At 44.7% G+C, this 21,950-nt stretch overlaps 1 protein-coding gene and 1 long non-coding RNA gene across 2 annotated transcripts in view; one reads left to right on the top strand and one right to left on the bottom strand.

Annotated features, from left to right (window-relative positions):
- Positions 1-18,922, bottom strand: part of LOC306657920 — a 34,429-nt gene extending 15,507 nt beyond the window's left edge. Inside the window, exons 1-2 of the long non-coding RNA XR_013762919.1 lie at positions 18,728-18,922; positions 9,458-9,651 (exon numbers count right to left, since the gene is read on the bottom strand). This is a non-coding gene — a long non-coding RNA (uncharacterized lncRNA). The remainder of the gene's footprint in view (positions 1-9,457; positions 9,652-18,727) is intronic.
- Positions 1-21,950, top strand: part of FER1L6 (fer-1 like family member 6) — a 149,093-nt gene that overhangs the window by 60,420 nt on the left and 66,723 nt on the right. Inside the window, exons 13-18 of the mRNA XM_079134392.1 lie at positions 1,244-1,427; positions 5,224-5,344; positions 7,736-7,836; positions 10,995-11,085; positions 14,124-14,243; positions 16,075-16,227. Of these exons, the coding sequence (XP_078990518.1) occupies positions 1,244-1,427; positions 5,224-5,344; positions 7,736-7,836; positions 10,995-11,085; positions 14,124-14,243; positions 16,075-16,227 (770 nt within the window). The remainder of the gene's footprint in view (positions 1-1,243; positions 1,428-5,223; positions 5,345-7,735; positions 7,837-10,994; positions 11,086-14,123; positions 14,244-16,074; positions 16,228-21,950) is intronic.

A 21,950-nucleotide genomic window follows, 5' to 3' on the forward strand; every position in this document is an offset into this window, starting at 1 on the left:
ACAGCACTTTAGTGGAAGTTGGCATCTCAGAAAGAAGTGAGCAGTCCCTAGTGTCAATATATAAGGGACAGATTTGTTTAAAAAAGTGGTTAGTAGAATAGGCTTAGATTCAGAGTTTCAGGGATAAATAAGCTAATACCTGCAAAGAAGCACATGCCCCATGGATGCTGTTCATGTAAGTCCTAGCAATCTTCCTGGGCTGTGGTGCAGGCAGGTGAGCCATCCAAGCAAGAGCATTCAATCAGGGAAGGTCTCCATCCACGCAGCTGTCTTGCAGCAGGGCAGAAGGAAGTGGAGAAGGCACAGTCTCCACGAGTAGGGAGGTGGCCACTGTGAGCTGCTGGCCTTCTTGGTAGCTGGGAATTGGGTGCCCCTTCCTGGTAAAGTATCTGGATGAAGCACCAACAGCATCTACTGCAGAAATAGAGAGCAACAGTAGGCAGCTGATGGGGAGCTGAGGGGACGAGGCTGCGAGGGAGGCCAGCAGGGGAGGGCTGAGGAAGGCTTCCCAGATTTAGGGGCTCCAGGATCATGAGCTCATGACCACAGACTTTTCTTGATTTAAATAAAATCGACCAAGTCTATAATATGATCAGCTCTGGGACTCCTTCCAAAAGTGGTAAATATTCCTCTTAGTCTTTTTTTTTAAGCATTTGAAATCAGATTGTCAAATGGAAAGATCGAGGACTCCGATATTCCTGCAGGGGCTGTCTGTTCCTGTACGGAGACCTAAGCCACCCTGTGTGCCCCCACCTAATGCTTTCCTTCCCTTCTTCCCTTCTTCCTTCTTCCCCCACCTCCTATTACCTTTTAAAACATGCTGTTGACTTTGGGGACTTAGACAAGAAATCTTCTCGTAGAGGAAAAGCATTTGGGAAAGGTTTTTGGGATTTATTTTTTTCTTGGAGTGAAAAAAGTGATTTACAAAATGATATTACCTACAATGATCCTTTACCAACTCTTGGATGGATATACACTAAGATATTAAAAGTGGTTATAACTGAATCTTGTCATTTCTAGTGACCCTTTTCTTTCTAAGTTGGGTACTTTTTACAAAAGAGCAGGTAAGGTGGGTGGAGAGGGGGGCTCCTTGTCACGGCCAGTCCTATTTTGTTCCCACCACTTCTTCTTTCTACCTTCACCCTGAGATCTTGGCAGGACCAGAACTTGGGTCCCTCATGCCAAGTTGACTGGTTCTACTTGCTGACACCCGGCCCCTCTCCCCTTGCTGCCACCTCTACAGGTAATTTTGGGAACCTGATTGACGGAGGGTTCCATCATGGCAGCAAGAAGAAGTCTTCTGAAGCAGCTGGAGAAGAGGCCCTGCCCCTGCTGCAGGAAGGAGCAGGGGAAGCAGCCCCCGACCTGGCCATCCCCATGTCTTCTACCACTCACCCGGAGAAGCCTCTGGTAACAGAGGGGAACAGGTAGGAGGTTCAGCAGGTGAGACCAACCCAGGATCCCAGTAGTGGGGTTTTGTCCAGTTCCTGAGTCTCTTTCATTCACTTCTTCCCCAAATTCAGAAACAGCCTTTTTTATCTCAGTTATGGAGCAAGGTGCACACAGGGGACACATGCTCAGCACCGCTCCACTAAATCCTTACAGCATGACCCGCCTCCGCGTGACACGTCCCAGTGATTTAGGTGCAAACACCTCCACTTGGGCATCTTGCAAATCATTCACCCGGCTCATTGTTTTCAGAGATACCTTTCCTCCTTGTCCTGTCTTTCCTATCTTAGGGATTCATTCCATCATTCTCTTGAGGCCTGCAAACCACCACGGGAAGGTTGTCAATTGTTCTTTTCTTCCTTCATACCACATCCAATCAGTGATGACGTCTGATTGATTCTAGTGCTTCAGTATTTCTCAAATCTATTGCTCTTCCTTTAGTTCTGGTCATTAGCATCTTTGGCCTAGAGAATCTTAAAAATCTCCTACCTGGCTTGGATTTTCTTCAAGGTACTCACTGAGCTAGCTGAACCCATTACTCCCCTGGTTCACACCCCTCATTGACTCCCTGTGGCTTTCAGAATTAATTCCAGAGGCTGGAGCTTGTGGCTTTAATCCCTCTACTTCTCCAGCATCATCTGCAGTCACTACAGAACTGCTGTGCCCTCCCCGCTGCTTCCTCTAGCCATGCAATGCCTCTGGCAGTTCCCCAGACTTATCCTGCTGACTGCTGTTTCTGGGTCTTTGGACATGCTCCTCCCACTGCCTGGCAACAGGCCCCTCCTCAGCTGCCAGCTCCCTTTACCCTTCAAGAGTCAGCCCAGGCTCCCTCCCCTGGACCCCAAGCCTGGTTTGGACTTCTGTACACTTTCAGCAAGCTCAAATTACACTGGCCTGAGATGTTTGTCCTTGTCCATCTTCCCTCTAAGACCAGAGCACGTGGAGGGCAGGGACTCCGCCATCAGCTGTTTATCTGCTCGGCTCGGTGCCTGGCACATGAGAGGTGCAGAAATGCTTTTGGATGAATTAAGGGGTCACTGGGTTGGCACAGGGCACTCTAGGGGTAGAGAAGGGGCAGGTGACTCAGCCTGCTGGGGAGGAGGCAGAGATGGGATAAGTCATAGAAAAGGTGACACCCTGAAGGGGGAGGAAGGCTTACAAGGTGGAAGGGAGTGTTGGGGACAAAGCAGGGTGGAGTCAGTGAAAACAATCTTAGCTGCTGCTCCTCTTATTTTGAGCTTTCTCTACATTGTTTAAACCCTCCCCTGCAGGGAACACATTCCCTTTCTCCTGGATCCCCTTCTCTGGCTCTTTGCAGGGGGAGGTAACTGGGGATTGAACTCAGGGGCACTCAACCACTGAGCCACATGCCCAGCCTTTTTAAAATATTTTATTTAGAGACAGGGTCTCACTGAGTTGCTTAGCACCTTGCTTTTGCTGAAGCTGGCTTTGAACTTACCATCCTCCTGCCTCAGCCTACCTAGTCACTGGGATTATAGGGGTGCACCACTACGCCTGGCCCTTGGGGTCTCTTTTTGGCTCCCTGGCATTCATACTTGGTTGCTTTTCCTTTTGGGATGAAAGAATCCCAAACTCTCCTGTCCTAGAACTCCATTCTCACAGCTGAGACATCAGTGAATCCTACAACCGAATCTACAGCTTGGAGAGACTTTCTGAGGCTACTCAGAAGTACTCTGTCTCCAAACCCCCTGCCCACCTTGCTGGACTAGCCCATTTCTGACTATTGGTGGAAATGCAGGGGTGTAGCATGGGAAGGGTTTGGGAGGAGCTGAGAGGTCCCAAGGCATCCTTGGATAGACCACATATTAGTGCTAGCCAGAAGGCTCAAGGAGATAAAAATAAGTGATGATGGTGGTTTTTGGTAGAGTTGGACTTTCTTTTTACTTCTTAGTCACTGTATTGAGGTTTTGCCCACAGAGTGGCCAACCAGGGGAGGCAGAAGCTGGATTGGAAGAGTCTGTCCATACTAAACTGCTATACACAGGCACATCCGTGTGCACACACACACGCACGCACACACACACAAACACACACAACTTATTTCAATAAAATACAACAGTATACATGTTCTGGGCTTTCTAATTTTACAAAGCAGTGCATTTGCATATGGTTTACGTGCTGGGTCAGAGGTCAGGAATGAGATCGTAGCAGAAGACTTGCCATGGTGGGCCATTGTTCAATTCTCAGGATTCCAGAACTACCCTTGCCCTAAGTTACAAGGCTGGTCCTGTGTCAGGGCAGCCATTCAAATTGGCAGTCTTCTCTCTTCCCTGGCATGAGGTACTCTCGGTCTGCTGCCTTCCATCTGCACTGCAGTTTGCCTCGGAAGTCACAGCCTCCTGGTCCCTGTCGACCCAGTACAACTAAGTGGACCCTGAGATTTAGAGTCAAAGGCTCTGAACATCACTAGCACAAAATGATCCAAACCAAAGCACTTGGGGCAATACTGGGTGGGACTGTATTCATTCAGCTGCAGGATTTCTCAATGCGATGATTTAAAAACAGAGAAGAGACGCAGAGCGGTTCCTTTCTAACCTATGTTGCTGTCGTCTTCTTGCTGTAATGACAACATCAATTTCTGCCAAGAACTTATCTGGCTTCTTTTCTGAATGGACGCCTGCTGGTTTATTTTCTGCAAAACAGGCCAGGGGCCCCTTTGCTGATTTCATTGTCTACTCCAGAAGAAATTCAGGTTGGAATCCATTCTTTCAGGCTGAAGTTCTTTTTAGTTTTTCAGGAATGAAAACAAAGCTTGTTTTCTCCCTATTTCTCTGTCTCTCTGTCCACCTCTCTCCCTGCCCCACCTCTGGAGGTGTGTCGCTCCAAACACTGTCCACATTATCGGGGCCATTTGCCCCAACCCCTGTTCTGGGGGCTTGCTTTGGCCTGCCTTCCACAGTCCCAGGTGTCTGTGAGAAGATTCCTGGGGCTAGGGGAAACCCAGTTGAGAAAGTCACTGTCATTAGGTGGGAGTTTCTACATTTTTGCCACAGCTCTCCCACCTTACCTGCCTCTGCACCTGTCCCCTTCCTCCTTGGGAACTGAGTCTGGATTAATTCCTTTTCCTCTGTTCCCCCATCACACTGGGCTCAATGCCTTTCTCAACAGCATTTAACCTACCCAATGCCACCCTCAAACACCCGCTGGGACTCTATGGCTTCCACTTTTAGCAACTTTGCTATCCCTCTTGTCCCATCTTTGCCAAGCAATTCACCAACATTACTAGCACCGATGCCTGGCAACATTAAGTACTTATGGGTGGAAGGGTGGGTGGATGGATGGGGGATGGATGCCAAGTCACAGAACACTGAAGTTTCATTTGGGACCTATCTTCACCCTCATTAAATATATTAGTACCTTCTATTTCTCTAGCAATTTCAGTTCACATCTGTTATCTCAGCCAATCCTTACATGTGTCTAGAATACAGACTATCAAAAATGAAGTCAATTTTCCTCTCTCAATGTAAACCTCCATGAAGAAGGCCTGCCCCATAAATCCTGCCCTCATGGGTCATTTCTAACCCCTCACCCTGGGTCTATTGGTAGCTGTTAATGCCTCTCACTATAGCCCTTAACTCTTCGCCCTTCATTGACCCTGGGTCCCCAGTTGTAGATCAAGGATGATACTATTGGCGTGATAGTGCTGACCCTTCTCCTGCCCCATCCCACCAGAACATGAAAACAGGAACACAGGGCTAGCGCTGCCTGGAACAGTGATTGCCACTGACTTTCAGACCCCATGTGCTTTTGCAGGAATTACAACTATTTACCATTTGAGGCCAAGAAGCCCTGCGTCTCCTTCATCAGTTCTTGGGGAGATCAGACCTTTAGGCTGCACTGGTCTAACATGCTGGAGAAAATGGCAGACCTCCTGGTAGGTGACTTTGATAGCTGCTGGATTTGCAGAGAAGGAAAGTGGGGGCAAAGGGGGGTCTTTAAAAATCCCTCCAGGGGAGGGTCTTCATCTCAGTTCAGGTACTGAATTGAGTCTGCTGCATTTCAGGAACACATGGTTCCTACCATGTGAACCCAGGGGAATGAGAAGACGTTTGCAAAATCTCTGTACTTTAAGTCAAACTATCCAAATTCAAATCCCTTCTCTGCTTCTTACTGTTACTGGGCCTAACAATAGGTTGATTCCTTAGTCTCCAAAGGGCAGAAGTTTAAAAACATGTCACAGGTTTTTTTGTATTTCTTTATTTTCTTTTCAAGAAGATGCCATATTCTTACTTTGGAACATTCTAATCTCTTATGTTTCACTTAAATCATAATCAAATATGATATTCGACAAAATGACAGTACAACACCACAAGAAAATTAACTACTTGAAAGTTTTTAAGTTACTGGAGCTCAGTTGCCTGTAATTACTGAGCTAAATTTCTGTTGCCCTGTCTGCACGTAACCATCCTGAGGGGTATATATTGCAGGAAGAAGAAAATGTTAGTGATGGTGATTATTAATGATTAATCTTATGGATATACCAAATGCTAGAATTTTCTTGGCCTCTCTTTTTTATCCAAACTTTTCCAAGAAGCTACTTCTTACCCAAGTAAATTTTTGTTACCACTCAAAATTATAAATGTAAAAGTAATCCAGAGACTATTTAATCTTGTGGATGATTTATGTAGGTAAATATAACTTTTGAGTAGAATCTTGAATAATATCTAATTTTTGAGTTCATAATATAACTATTATCTCCTACATAAAGTCATTTACCCCATTGTTTTTGGAGATTCAATTCTTGTAAAGTAACAAGAATGTAATAAGTTCTATATTCAGTAAAGAGAAGATAGTGTTTTGAAAAAACTCTGGTTTTAGTCTTCTCTTTACCCAAATTAACTGGACAAATAATTTTATCTTGGGCATTATATTTTCTCTGAAATAGAGTTGTCTCATATTGTAATTTTTCCAATTGTTTTTTGAAAATAAACCAAAAAAAATCGTCACAAAATTGATAGGTTCTGCTCACCTTGTCCCCACTCTTACAGTTTCCCTCCCTCCCACCCCCTCCTCCACAGGCATCCTCTACTTGCTGTCCGCACAGCTCACCAGACGGCCCTTGTCTTGTCTCTTCTATTCCATTAATCGCTGCACTAAGGAAAGAACACGTTTCTCCCTCCCACTTGCTTTATGATCTTAATTGTATAAAACAAAGTGTTGACTCTGGCCATGGGGATTCCAGGCATTGTGGAGCTGGACCCAGAAAGCAGGTCGGGCGGCCTGGTCTGGGGTCGCACCATGATGTCACGTGGAGGCGCAGACTCTCTTTGGAAGGCTGGTCTTGCTTTTCCTGCAGAGAGAATAGCTTTTCTCAAAGAGTCTTGACAAAACAAATCAGAAGTTTCCCGGGAGGCCATGGTAACTCCCATTCCCAATTTCCTTCTTAGTGTCAGGATCCCTTCAATCATGGCTAACAGGGTTAAAGTTCACACCCTTCTATAGAGTTATAGGAGGGACAATTATTATCCTGTTTTACAGATGAGCAAACTGGGCATGAAAGTGTTGGTTCACTTATCAGAACTCAGGTAGTCAGAGCCCACATCCTTAATGACTCCATGGTGTTATCTGTTCTTATAGTAAAGGTGGAGAGAGAGGAGCATACGTCCCCATACACCAGACTTTGGCATATGACAGAGAATATAATTTTTGTATATTCTAGTACAGTAGTGGCAGCACATAATCACCTTTGGGTGCCATTTACTTCCAAGCTACTGAATGGAATCTTAGAACTTAGGCCAAAAGGACACATGTAATTACTAAGTATACAAGTGTATAGCCATTTCCATGTACAGTCTATCCCCCTCTGGCTAAAAGCTCATACAATCACTTGTATGGATAGCTTTTTAATTCCAGAGATTGTTCAATAAAACTATACTACTATTTGATAAATTGATGGGAACATTGCTTTTGGAGTTCTGGGTTATTGTATCAAATTCCCTCCATGCTGTTAGCTATTCCTCATGACATAGATTTCCCCACATAGTGGACTCTGACTAGTACCCAGTTAGGGGATTGATCTGGGATAGAAGCAATGACTTGGAGCAATGTGAAAGACTTGCATCCAGACCAGTTCTCTTAAGAAAAGCAAGGCTCAAAGTCAGAATGCAGAAGAATTTCCAGTTCAAGCACAAGAGATTGGAAGTTTTCTTCCTCCATTTCCAAAACAAACAAACAAACAAACAAACAAGAGCTGTCATTTTGAGGTTGTTTCTATCAATCTCTCCACTACAAGTCTCACCCCCCCATCCCTGCTATTTGTTTGCAGGAAGAAAGTATAGAAGAAGTCAGAGAGCTGATCAAGATTTCAGAGGAGGCACCGGGAGAGAAAATGAAGATGGTGCTCAGCGATTTCATCAGTCAAAGCAGGTAGCTGGCACATGGGGAGCTGAGCGTGCATGGAATCAATTTTAATGACCTTGAAAAAATAGTCCATTTCACATGTATTCAGATGGACACTTTGAGTTTTATATCTATCCTCATTTTGTTCAGTAATTTGGCTAGAACCGGTGGACTAACTTCTGCTTCCTGACAGTTAAATAACTAAACCATAAACCAAAGGGGAGCAATAAAAAGGAAGGCAGAACTGCTGCAGCGATTATGAAATGAGAAAAATGTTCAGCGTTCAGCCCAGCATGGTGTTTTTCATTTGGTAGATACTCAACAAACTATTTGTCAACTACGTGGATAAATTATATCAAATATGACAGTTAAATTATTCATAGAGCACACTAATGTTTGCTAATTAATGAATCCTATTCCAGGTGGTAGACAATATAATTAATAAAAGATCAAAAATAGGGTATATAATTACCTATTCCTGAATAGCAAATTACCCTAAAACTCAGTGGCTTAACACAAAATTTATGATTGTACAGCTTGTGGGGGTGTGTGTGTGTGTGTAGACTTGAGTTGGGTCCTCTGGCTCAGGACTACCTCTGGGTACAAAATCAAAGCATTGTCTGGGGCTGAAGTCATCTCTAGGTTCAACTGGGAAAGACCCACTTCCAAGATCACTCACATGGTGGTTCACAGAATTCAGTTCTTGGTGGGCTGCTGGGTTGAGAATGTCACTTCCCTGCTAGGCCCCCTCCATTCGCTGCTGTGCAGGACACTCCAAGATGCCACTCCCAATGTGGCAGCTTGCTTCATCTGAGTCAGCAGGCAGGAAGAGTCAGAGAGAATGTCCCAAGATGGAAGTCATGATAGGCTTATCATGATCTGCCCTGGAAGTGCCACCCCATCTCTCCTGACATATTCCATAGAAGCAAGTCACTAGGTTCAAAGGGAGGGGACTGCAGAGTGGCATGAATTGTAGGAGGTGGGACTCACTGGGGGCCATGTTGCCCCACATGGAAACACCTTGGATCCACTATTGCAATTAATTAGGTCCAGGCCTGAGCCAAAATGAGAATTTGCCATAATGGAATTAACAGAAAGGGAGTCCCCATTGATTTGTTGAAAGGCAAAACCAGAAGGCAGGGAGTAGCTAACCATGTGGTTCTGTTTTATTTACATCTTTCCTAATCTTGCAATTACCCAACCATTTTAACCTTATAGAAAAAGAAATGAGAAATAAATATACATTTTTGCCTATTTCCATTTTTCATTATAACAGTGGTATATATTAGTCCTACTCCTGCTGTGAGCTCAAGGTCACCTGTGATTCCCTTTAAGTATCTTTAAAAAGCTATATAATCTCTATTCTTAAAAACTGTTTATGAGCAAATTAATAGCTTACAAACTTTTTTATCTTAGGAGATTATTTTAGGATAATAATTAATTGTTCCCCTTCTCTTCAAATTTCAAATCAACTGAAAACATATTTGTGAGGGTCAAGGATCAAAATGTCAATTTTATATTTAGTAGGTCTGGATTTGAGAAAGTGGCTTGGCTTTGAGGACAAAATTGGCTTTCTGCCCCTCCCCACCTATTTATGGCCTAGCAGTGGGACTTTACGTTCTCCCTGCAGCAAGGCCAAGTCACTTACCATGTAGAGGTAACAAGGCTGCCCCCAGCCAGAAAACAGGCTGGTCTGATAGAAGAAGAATGGATGGAAGCGTGTGCCATCTCACTTTCCCCATGTTTGATGAGGAAGCAAATCCTCTCCTTGTGGGGAAGGAGATCTTAAGTGTCCACCATGTCTGTTCCATCTTGGAGAGTGGAATAGAAGTCTTTATGTCTCTGGAAAAAGCAGGAATGAGTCAACCAAACTCCCACTTCAAAATATAATCCTTTTAGTTTTTTAAAAAAATTAAGAGAAAGGGCAACTTTACTAGAGGATTTCCAGCAAGGCTTCCAACTGCCACTGGGCAGAGCTCTGGTAAGGGACATCTCATTGGGAGGCGTGGCTGTCAAGGCTCCCCTTTAGTTCCCTTTGTTAGTGACTCTTTTTTTCATCACAGAAGGACTATGTGTTCATCGTTTTTAAGAAGTATAAAGTAAAGGTATTCTTCTCGATTCTTATTCCAACTCCACTTTCCAGAGAGGAGAGATTGATTTGTCCTCTTGGACGTTTTTCTGCCTTTGCAAACACACACCCTCGTATACCCACACTCGTAAGAACACTGTATTTCTTCCCAAACGATATCACACATTGTGCTCTGCAGCTTGTGTTTTCACTCAATGGTAAATCACAGGTGTCTTCAATCTTCAAGTGATGGATGTGTCCAAACACGTTCAACTTGTTCCTAATGATATTTAACTTGTCTCCATTTATTGTAGTACTATGGAATAAACTTACTCTTGCAAAATCGTTCAGTTATTTTCAAAGGGTAAGATTTCTAGTATAATTTTTGAGTCATATAATATACATTTAAATGTTGGTAGGTGCTGTTAAATAGTCTAAAACATTGCGATGATTCACACGCTCTTCTACAATAGCACACATTCTCCTGCACCATCTCACAGTTTCACCAACCTTTAATATTATTCATTTTATAGGGGAAGTTATATTGATTTTAGTTTGCATTTAAGGTATCACGAAGGAGGACAAATTCTTATTTCTTCAAGTTTTTTTTTCCCCATTATCATTTCTTCTTGAATCACATCCACAGGCTTTACTAATATAATACTGAACACAATTTAACTTCATTTCCAAAAAATGTTAGTACTCAGTAAGGTGGGGATATGTCTCAGCATTGAGTCTAAAATATTTGCTTTGCACGTAGCTCTTCAGGAAATTTTTGGTATGTTTTCAGTTTGCAAGATAAAGGAAAACTGCATTCTTTTGTGAGGTTTTTCTTTTTTCCTATGATTTTTGATAAAAATCACAATGAATCTGTGATGAAAGAAAGTGGGAAAACATTCATTCCCACAAACCAATGCGGGGTCAGGGCACCATTTCCAATTGCATTCCATCTCCTAGAGAAGTTCACGAATCACTGCTAATCCTAAATTAAAAATCTTGGTTCTGGGTCTCTATCAGCTTTCCACTTGAATTGTAGAATGAATATTTGTCCATCTCTGGAATTATATAAATGGATTTTTACTAAGCAGCCTTCGAAATCGTTATTCTTCTCTTGCAGTGCCTTTATCTCTGAAGCAGAAAAAAAGCCCAAGATGTTGAACCAAACCACTTTAGATAAGAAACGACTCACGCTCTGTTGGCAGGAGCTGGTATGTGAAAAGCTATTTATACTTTTAACAGAGCTAAAACATGTGCTTTAAAAATAAACCTTGTGGGCGAAGCATAGGTCACAGGCCAGATAAGGATAAGGGTTAAAGGTCGCACGTTTGTGTGCTGTAGAGGCTTGAGTGAGAAGGGAATATATATTGCGTTGGAAATGTGTGTCCAAGATTGACCAGGACGAGCCAGAGGCCTCCGCTCTACTTCCTGTTCGGACCGAGTTCCCCTCTGCATTTTCTTGACACTTGTGTTTTCTTAAAGGCTATCAACTTTTTTCACTTGGCCACCTGCCTCAGGAACCAAGAAACCAAAAGAAATGACTATTCTCCCTTTCCTTGAGTTCCTTTCTCCCATTAAGAATCGTGTTAAAACTTGTCAGCACGCCTTGAGAACAGGGCATCGTTGCCACCTCCGTGCCCTGGAGACCTGCCCTCTGCTCCTAGATGCTTATGGGTGCCTCAGAACCGTTCACCCTTGCTGACCCTGCATCGTCTCACCTTGAACCCAATCCCAGTCATGGCCCCAAGGGATATTTTGTGTGAGGCCATAATAATTCTGAAAAAAAAAAAAAAAAAAAAAAAATCACTCAGTGTTTAACTTCCGAGGGACATTTTAAAGAATAAGTGGAGGTTGGAAATATTAAATGATGTTTTAAAGGTCATGGCTAGTGAATAGTTAATTGAAGTCCAGAGACTAAAACCCAGTTGTCCTAATTCCTGATTCATCCTCTGTCCAGACACTTCTCTTCTGTTCTCCAGCACAGCTGAGGGAGGCTGGATCTCTCCATCTACCAGATCTTGCTTCCTCAGCCTCTCTGACTGAGCTGCCATCTCTACCACACCCTCCACTGCCTGTGCTCTTCAGAACTCTGACTTCTCACCGTCCCACAGTCCTTGGCCTGGACAAACCCCCACTAACATCTTTACAGCCGCCTTGGTGTCCCTTCTCGTCTCCAGATCATTGCATGCAGCCTCCTGGTGGAAGTCTTGCGTACTTGGCTCAAGGCACCTAAGACCCATCATGTCCTACTGAGCACAAGGCCTTGTATAAATGTGTTCTTCCTCCTGTATTTGCTCTCCAGCTACATTTTTTTTGCCCCAAAAAGAAACCTAAATGTCAATTCTGACTTTTTATCTTTTCACCTTAAAGAGACAGTTTGACTCCAGGTCCTACTGATTTTGCCCCTTAAAGACTCTGGAACTTACTCCACCTTCTGACCTAGTCAATGGTCTTCCTCCAAGTCATCTTCCATACTTCAACCAGAAAGATCTTTCTACAACAAAATCTAATGAGATGACTAGTGCCTAAAAAAATTGCTGGAGTCTCATTCATAGGCTGAAGTCCAAATTCCTTTTGCCTGAGAAGCGGGGCTGTTTGTCATCTGCATCCCAATCTTATCCACCTGCACTTCTCTTCCATACAGTTTTAGACTCTTGTTGATTATTTATCTCCACTTGAGGTTGTTCCCTCTGCCTGGGCCATCCTTTGTCTTCTTAGACACCTGATGAATTCTCTTCACTTTTAAAGAGTCAGCTCAAATGTCATATCCTCCATGAAGCCTGGCTTTGCCCCTATCTGGTCCCATGACAGTCTATATATTTTTATTATTTGCACGTATTACTTGCATCTCATCAAATTGTCAAAGTCTCAGGGAAAGGAAGCAGGCAAGGAACCCCTGTCCCAGGCCTTGACTCCTAGCATAGTCCCAGGAGACAGCAGAAGTTCATTCTTCCAGTCAATATGGATAGAGGCTTCCTGCATGCCAGGTGCTGTGCTGGGTGTTGGGAACACAAACCAAAAATATGTGAGGCTTGACCTTCAGGAATTTATAGACTGATGGTGGTTCATTCAGTCCATAAACATTTATTTAACACCTGCTTAGCTGGGAATATGCTATGTGTCACTGCTACATGACAGTATCTGTCAGACACTGACCATACAAGGGGAGGACTAGACAGAAGAGGTCCCTGTCCCCGTGAAGTTTATACTTTAGTAAAGAAGATGGGCAGGTACTCAACCAAGGCAGAAAAATGGTCACAGGTTCTGATGAGGAAAGCCACAGTGATCAGGAAATGTAGGAGAAGGTCATACAAAGGAGACACTTAAACTGAAACCATGTGGAGTCTGGGGAACACCCGAGCTGGAGGAAGCACATAGGCTCCAGCCCTGGGATGGACCAGGCGTGGCATGCCTAGGACCTCCTGAGGGCCAGGGTGCCGGGCTCGGTGGGCAAGCAGGACTGTTAGGAGAAGAAGTGGGGAGTGGGCAGTGCCAGCTGTCCCGGGGCCCTAGAAGGCACTGTTAAGAGTTTGGCTTTTGTTTTTTCTTTTCTCTAAACTCATAAATGTGGGCTGAACCAATGACTCAAAACATTTCACACAAATGGCCAAAAAAATCTATGAAAAAAATATTCAGCATCTCTATCAATTAGGGAAATGAAAATCAGAACTACACTAAGATTTCATCTCACTGCAGTCAGGGTGGCAGTGATCAAGAACATGAATAATAATAAATGCTGGTGAGGATGTGGGGAGAAGGTACACTCTTACGTTGCTGGTGGGACTGCAAATTAGTACAATCACTCTAAAGCAATGTGGGGATTCTTCAGAAAACTAGGACTAGACACCATATGACCCAGCTATTACTTTCCTCAGTGTTTATCCAAAAGATCTAAAATCCACATCCTATAGAGATACCGCAATTCACAGTAGCCAAATTATGGAATCAACCCAGATGCCCATCAGTAGATGAATGGATTAAGAAAATGTGGTCTACATACACAATAGAGTTTTACTAAGCCATAAAGAAGAATGAAATAAGGGAAATAAATGGATGGAAATGGAGAAAATCATGCTAAGTGAAAAAAAGTTTCCCAAGAAGTTTCTATCAAATGGGCAGCATGAGTAGTGGTTGGCCCTAAAACTGCTCAGTGTGGAGCATGAAGCCCACTCAGGGCTCTCCAGCATCAGAACAGCACTCATTGCCCAGACTTCCAGAAAGATCTACTCTGACTCTTGTCCTGTTTTAGGAGGCGATGGCCACGGAAGCCAAGGGAATCCTTGAGCAGCACAAGAAAAGGTTCTCTCTTGATGAAATGATCCACGAAGCCCAAAACTTTGTGGAAAAAATCCGCTTTCTGGTTGACGAGGTAATCAACTCTCAAGGCGAACCTCATCTGGAAGGCTTGACTAAATGTCTTCCTCACCAGGGCTGGGTGCTGGGTAAGGGAAAAGCCCTGCTGAGCTGACCTGAGCAGGCACTATTAGTTTAGGGATGAGAAAAGAGATTTTTAAATTAAGCCAAATGTGTACAGCTTTATTGAATTTTCTACAAATCCTGAGGATTCACCAAATTAAAGTTGTGTTCCCAAACAGACTCACAAAACGGCAAAATAAGCCCTTTGATGGTGGGAACTTTGATTGGTTTTCAACTATAAGAGGATTTAAACTCAAGTCCAAAAAGAAAGGTCAAACAGCATCTCTCTCTCTCTCTCTTTCTCTTTGTGATACTGAGGACTGAATCTGGGAGAGCTTTACCACTGAGCTGTATCCTTAAACACTTTTATTTTTTATTTTGAGTCAGGGTCTCACTAAGTTGCTTCGAGCCCTGCTAAATTGCTGAGGCTGGCCTCAAACTTGCAATCCTCCTTCCTCAGCCTCCTGAGTTCCAGGGATTATAGGTGCACACCACCACATCCAACCAGCATCCCATTTAAATAAGTTGGTTGTAAACTATCTTCTGGTGACTTCTAGAACGACTTTAAAAATCCTCGTATTTGCTTCTGTCACATTCTTCTTGCTTGAAGGCTGCAAATGTATAGAAACTTTGGGAGCCAGGGATTGGGGGGGGCGGTTTCAGAGAGAGGAAAAGATTTACTGCTTCTGTTGTTCTAGAAAGCTTTAATTCTTATATCAAATCATTTGCTCCCTGGAGGCATATTAAACAGTGAGCCAGGCAGTCAGCAGACAAGGGATTTTAATGAGAACCCAGAAGTTTTAAATCAGGCATTGAGCTGTAAGCTCTGAGATTGACCAACTCTGGGCCAAAAAAACCATACTGTCGCTGTTCCCATATCAGAGAGAAGAGCTGGACACCCCTTTTGGGTACCAATTATACCTGACTGTCAAGGGTGAGGAAGGCAGGGCATCTGCTTACAGTCCAGGTGTCAAGCCTACTTTATAACTGCATAGCTTCTTTTAATTTGGATAATTATGTTGGCTCAGCAATGAGCATTTCAGACACAACATAATGAGCCACTGGTATGGAAGTCTGCAGTTCCTATCTTGATTAGCTTCTCTTTAAAGTCTAATGTGCATTTTAGTCTAATTTAATTCTCCTGAATTAACCACTTAAATATTTGGCAATTATATTTTAGCTATAAAGTTCCTAGTAGATGTTTTTATCTGGGGTGGGAGTATCAGGAATTTAACTTGGGGGTACTCAACCACTAAGCCACATCCCTAGCCCTGGTTTGTATTTTATTTAGAAACAGAGTCTCACGGAGTCACTTAGTGCCTTGCTTTTGCTGAAGCTGGCTTTGAACTTGCCAATCTTTTGGTTATATCTTTTCATCTGAATATTCTGGAAATACTACCTGGCCCTGAAAAGGTCTAATGCTAAGAAGCTAGGTCATTATTACTGCATTGGAAAAAGAAATTCATAGGGAATCATAGAAAAATGTTTGTTCTACCGATGGAGAAAAGCAGGCCACCAACTCCAAATCATGGGTCCAACCTGCATGTCCTCAAAGCGCAGTGAGCAATTTGGCATCTGAGATTTAGATGAACTTCTAATTCACCACCCAAGGCTTCCTCTTCTCAAGGCTTCCTCTTCTTCTGCCCCTGCTGACTGCATAAGTCCCCAGATGGCTTAGGTCTCGGTATTAGCTTCACGGAGGAGGGCCTCCTTCTGGCTGGGAGGACTCTGGAAGCACTTTTGCTAAGCCCCGACCTGAGGATCCCCTTCCCTCTGCCACGCAGCCACAGCACACCATCCCCGACGTCTTCATCTGGATGCTCAGCAACAACAAGCGAGTGGCATATGCCCGCCTGGCCGCCAAAGACCTGCTCTTCTCCCCCGTCCAGGAGCAGATGGGCAAGCTCTGCGGGAGGATCCAGACTCTCTTCCTCAAAGTAAGTCCGCACTGTTTCTGACTAAGAGACGGAAACGTCTATTTTTCTGAATGGCTCAGGATTTGGAGTGTGTGCCTGTGTCTCTGACTCTTCCCCGGGGCTTTCAAAGGTATGAAGACAACCAGAGCTCCTTGTCCCTTGTGATTCAAATTGGGGATAAGAGGAGAGGAGAGACGAGAGAGGTTCCAGTAGACATTACAGGGAAACAGTTCCTAAATGGAAGTCTGTGATGTGCCCCTCACCTTTCCAGGTGTCCATAGATGCTGGGCAACCCATGATACAGATACGGCAGTGGGCAGCTGTATTCGTAGCCTCTGAGTGCTGTCCAGCATAGAGAGGCGAGTGTCTCTGTGCTCGTTGGGTGCTGCACATGGAAGGGCCCAGGCTTTGAGCATGAGACCCAGGGTGGGGTCTTAATTTAGAGCATGTCATTGACTGGGGAGAACCTGGGTGGGCATTCATGCTAGTTTGCTAGGGGTGTCGTAACAAAGTATCGTACATGAACTAGCTTAAGTAACAGGAAGGGATTGCCCCTCAAATTCTGAAGACTGGAAGTCCCAAATCAAGCTGTTGACAGGGCCATGCTCCCTCTAAAGGTGTCAGGAGAGAATGGTTCCAGCCCTCTCTCCTAGCTTCTAGTTAGTTCTGGTCCGGGGCACATTCCACTGGCATCAATATTTGTACAGCATTCTTTTTGGGTGTGTGCCTGTATCTTCATGTGACTTTCTTTTTATCGTATGGCATTAGTCATGTTGGATTTGGAGTCTACCCCAATACAATATCATTCTAACTGAACTAATTACATCCACAATGACCCTATTTCCAAATAAGGTAACACCCTGAGTACTGAGGATTAGGACTTCAACAAATGAATTTGGGGGGAACATAATTCAACCTATAAAAGAATTCCAGGGCCAATATCCCTTGGCTATCTGATCCTGGGCAAGTTGCTTAACATTCTTCTTCTGTTTAAACACTATTCATCCCATTTTCCACCTATTCGTGGAATGGTTGTGAGAATTTAGTGAACAAATCTGAACAAGGAACACAGGTTTGCTCACTGGCTAAATGCTCAGACAACCGGTCACCAGCATCCTGGAGAACCTTGCTGCAGTGGTGTGCCCCCTTCACGTGCCATCAGTTGTTTGTGGCTCTGCATGTTATTTTCTGTCATGCAGGGAAAATAATTTTTAAACCCACTCCCAGAAAAGCGTTTACTGAAAACATGAAAATTTTCATTCAAGTCCTTCACCACAAATATCAGGAATTTTCTTTAATTTTTTCCATTCAGGGAATGTTAGAGAGACAGGAAACATTTGTCTTAAAAATAGCAAACCATTTCAAAAGGCCCAGTACTAAAAATACTAGAAAATAGTATAAAGTTACTCTCTCCTAAATATTTTGATGTATCCTGGCACTATTTAAAATTAGAACAAAGAACAGCTGTCAAATAAAGCCAGACGACAGACGTGACAGAGAACAGAGCTGTGCCCTGTGCCATTCATCAACCTGTCTACCAACCTTGGCTCCTTTCTTTATTTATGTTTTCCTTTTGACACTGGGGTGTCTCTGGGTCACAGCTCTCTAAATCTTGTTGAATTCAATTATACCTACGTGATGACATGCCTTGATTCAATGATTCAGCAAATCTCTTTTCCTTCCTGTTTTGATTGCCACCCTGATTTTAACTCCCTCCCACCCACTGCCTCCTTTCGTGTCCCTTCCCCTCCCTGAATTGGGACGTCTGAAAAGCAAGGGCTGCCGCAGGGAAACATAGTCTTCCCACACCTGCCACTCAGTCTGGTTTCTGGGTGGGGAATTAGGAAGTGGGAAAAAGCCAAGAATGTAAATCTCTACCCCACAGATTCCTCAGAGTGGATTCTAGTGCACTGTTTTCCTTTGAGTGGCTCCATGAACATCCCGTGTTTATACCTTGAGGAGCTGCGGTTGTGACCTTGGAAACCCCAGTTCTGTGCCCATCCACCCATGGAAGGTTACAGGAAGTCCCACGGTCAGGGAACAGGTTCAACATCCATGTTTGCCAAACTTGCTCCCCGAGGATAACTATCTATACATTTTAGGAAACTTCTGGTTCTCTGGGGTCCAGTTTGGGGACTGGGAATTAGGAAGAAACAAAAGTGTGTCATCTGGAGTGGCACTGCTAAGCCAGGTTGTTCTGTGATGTAATCAAGGTCTCACGGTCCCGGGCTCCATGATCTCTCTTCCCCTCTCATTTAAATATGTTCATGAAGCTACTAAAGATGGTGGATCAGAATTTGCAGACCTCAGTCCAATCCATTATTCAAGGAAACCAGCTCTCTCCTTTCAGTCTCTTTTCCACTATGACCCTGATGGCCAGAAAGGTGGAAGAGGAAATTTGTTACCAAAGGCAACGCGTCCTGAGGAAGGAGCTGGATGCACTCAGAGCCCCAGAGGGTGGCACTCAGTCCCCTCTTGTGCTGAGCCGACCCCTCTCACTCTGCCGCCAGCCCCGTCCTACCTTCTGCTCCATACCTTGTGTCCTTCTCCTCTTCTCTGGCCTCCAGTTTTCCCCAGGATGTAAAAAGAAGCGTGGCTAAAGGCATCTTTCTGGGTCCTGCCCCAGAGTGGAACCTGTCCGTGACCAAGACCCTCTCTCTTATGAGCACTGATTGACCAGCTTCAGCACAGTCTGCATGGCCTGCCACTCTCTCTCCTTTCCCTGACTTGCCAAGTCGTGTACTGTCTTTTAAGCCAGCTGGCACGACCAGGACCCTGGTGGGAGGTGGACGGGCGAGGCAGAGGCTGAGGCTTTAGCATCCCATCTCATGCAATATTTATATGTCTGTGATCAAAATTTTTTTTTTTTTAAGCACTTTTGCATTTTTAGTTATTTTTCTCTGCATGTTTTCTTTTTTCCTATCTTTCTGTCCTGTTCTCGAAGGTCAAGACCTTGTAGTGACTGGTCAGTCTTCAGGGGCTCCTGAGAAGGGAAGGAGAGTGGGGCAGAGGAGGGAAGCAGGGACAGACACACGCCAGGCTGGAAGTGCACAGCAAATTCAAAATGGGTTGCAGGCCCCGGGGAAGTGCGGGGAACGCTGAGGGAAGCCAGCTCGCAGGCTTCAGACTCTGCATGGTGTCACCGTGATGTCAAGTTGCTTATCTTTTTACATACAAGTTGCAGTCTCCTGGAGCGCAGCCGAAGTCCTGGTGGAACACTGTCCAGGTGTTCACTGAGTTTTTGGTTCTAGCTGTGACTTCGTACGCATCCGCTTTGCTTAATAGCAGTAGAAAGGACAGATGTTTTCTCTTGTGGTTCTCATTTTGCATTAAGAAGCAAAAAAGTTTCAGACCTGCTTGTGGGCAGGTTGGGGTAGTGGTAGCCTGGTGTGTTAAGAGCCTTACAGTGGGGAACAGTGGGCTGGAGACCAGCAGATCGGCACCAGCAGGAAGAGGTGCAAAATCTCAACACTGACTTCTTACCTGGCTGCCCAGGCGGTTCTCATGCACTGACACACACAGCCATGTGTGAGGGTCACTGACTGGTCTGGGCTCTAGAGCCAGGTAGAGCTGGGTTTCAGTGTTGGCTCTAATCCTGCCTTGCTCTGTGACCTTGGACGTTGTCTTAACCTCTCTGAACTCATATTTCTTTATCTGTAAAATATGCTTAATAAAAATGTATCTACTTCATAGAGTTATTGGGAGACCAAATGATAAACAGTGACTTAACAGTATATAGAACTGTTACTAGAACATTCCGTGTGAAGGAAGAAACATTAGACCAGGGCCTAGAACAATGTAAGTGCTTGACATGTGTCAAATATCATTAATGTTAGAAAAGTAAGTAAAGGCTTATTCACTCAACAGAGAGTTAGTTACCACATTCTTCCTGGACACTCCTGTAGGCACCGGGGACATCACTGTGAGGCAACAGACAAGAGTTCTGCCTTTATGAACTGGTGCCCTAATGATATCTGCCAGCGGCAGAGTCTTGGCTTTTACTAGGACAAAAGGACTTTCAGTCCTCTCTCTCTCTCTCTCTCCACCTTTCCTTCTCTCACCCTCCCCCTCCCCTCCCCCTCCCCCTCCCCCTCCCCCTCTCCCTCTCCCTCTCCCTCCAGTGCTGCGGGGAAAGCAGGCCTCGTGCATGAGCAAGTACTTACCCCTGAGCTTCCTCCCTGGCCCTCTCAGTAAACATTTATGTAATTCAACAAGTGCTCCATTCACTGTACCTGCTATTACTAGAGAAGTGATGAATATAATTATTTATCTTCTTATAATTAAAAAAAATCACAGGTTGGAGAGTAGTTGCCTTTATTAGCCTCAAAATGACCCTATCGCATTTGTGTTTTTTTGAGCTGAATGAAGAGTGCTATCCTTCTCCCTGAAGAGTAAAGCCCCAACTCCTCCACACAAGGCGCCGGCTCCTGGCCTCTCTCGTCCTCTGTCCAGCGGTCAGCCTCGCTGGTGTGAGTCCCTTTCTGAAAGCTCTCGGTGACATTCGGGCACTGAATTTACCTGAGCCCCTGTTGCTGGGCCTTCTCTCACGTCCTTTCCTCTTCCTAGGATGCTCTCAGACTGGTCACCTCCCAGGGGCTCATGATAGCTCAGCAAATGGAGTGCCCCAGCCCCCAACCATGGGAGATGCGTCCCAAGACCCTCAGCGGGTGCCTGAAATGGCAGCAGTACCAAATCCTACCCAGCCTATGGTCTTTTCTCTACATACACACCTGTCATAAAGTTGAATTTATAAATTAGGCACAGAGATTGACAATAATAACTAAATAAAATAGAACAATTGTAACAACATACTGTAATAAAACTCACGAATTCTTGATTTCTGAAATTTCCCATGTAATAGTTTTAGAGCCCAGATAACTGAAACTTCAGAAAGTGAAACCAGAATCATGGCAAAGAGGCACAGCTGTGTTGGAATTTTAAAGAAAGGGTGGAAGCGCTGGTCGCCCCTTCTCTGCACCTTTGGAATTTCTCTCTCTCCATTTGAGTAAGGAATGCAGGTCTGGTGGGCCTCCTTGTCTGGATGTGGCTCTTGGAGGCAGGGCCAGGCTGTGTCTTGGCCACTGCAGTGGTCTCCTGCCTCTCCTGCAGCAAAGGCCCGGCAGCACTTGCAGTAGGTGCTGAATTGAGTTGCTCCAAATCCACTCATGGAACCCACAGAGCAAGATAAAAAAGCCAACAGTCACGCTCAATTTTGAAGTTAGAGGTTCTCTGGGGGAGCCTTGGAAATTGTCCAGGCAAGTTCTGGCCTGTCATAACAGGATTCTGTGATTCTCCACGGTCAGGAAGTGGTGGAGAATGGAGAGGCCTCTGGGAGGAAATTCTCAGCATCGCTCCGAAGAGGCTCTTAGAAGAGTCAACAAAATCCGGAGAGGCAGCCATGTCTTAAGAGCCACCTGCTGTTCTCCAGTGAGGGCCTCGCCAGCAAGTCGGAACCTGGGACTCTAGATGGGAACGGGGAGTCCCCATACCTGGTGACCACCACATAAAGGGGATGCTGTGTGTGTATTGAGTTGTGTCCTTAGGACCTGAGAATATACACAGCCCCGCATATACATAGGCACAGATGGACATGTGTATTGTGTGTGCACACACTCCAGGTCACACACACCACACACAGCCATACAAACGTAAACACAGAAAATCACACACAGACCTGAGCACATTCCCAGTAGAGGAAGCAGTGAACCCACCCTGCAGGAGGAAGGAAGAAGTACAGGTGTCCA

The sequence above is a fragment of the Sciurus vulgaris genome, assembly GCF_902686455.1.
Source record: "Sciurus vulgaris genome assembly, chromosome: 1".
Taxonomy (NCBI): domain Eukaryota; kingdom Metazoa; phylum Chordata; class Mammalia; order Rodentia; family Sciuridae; genus Sciurus; species Sciurus vulgaris.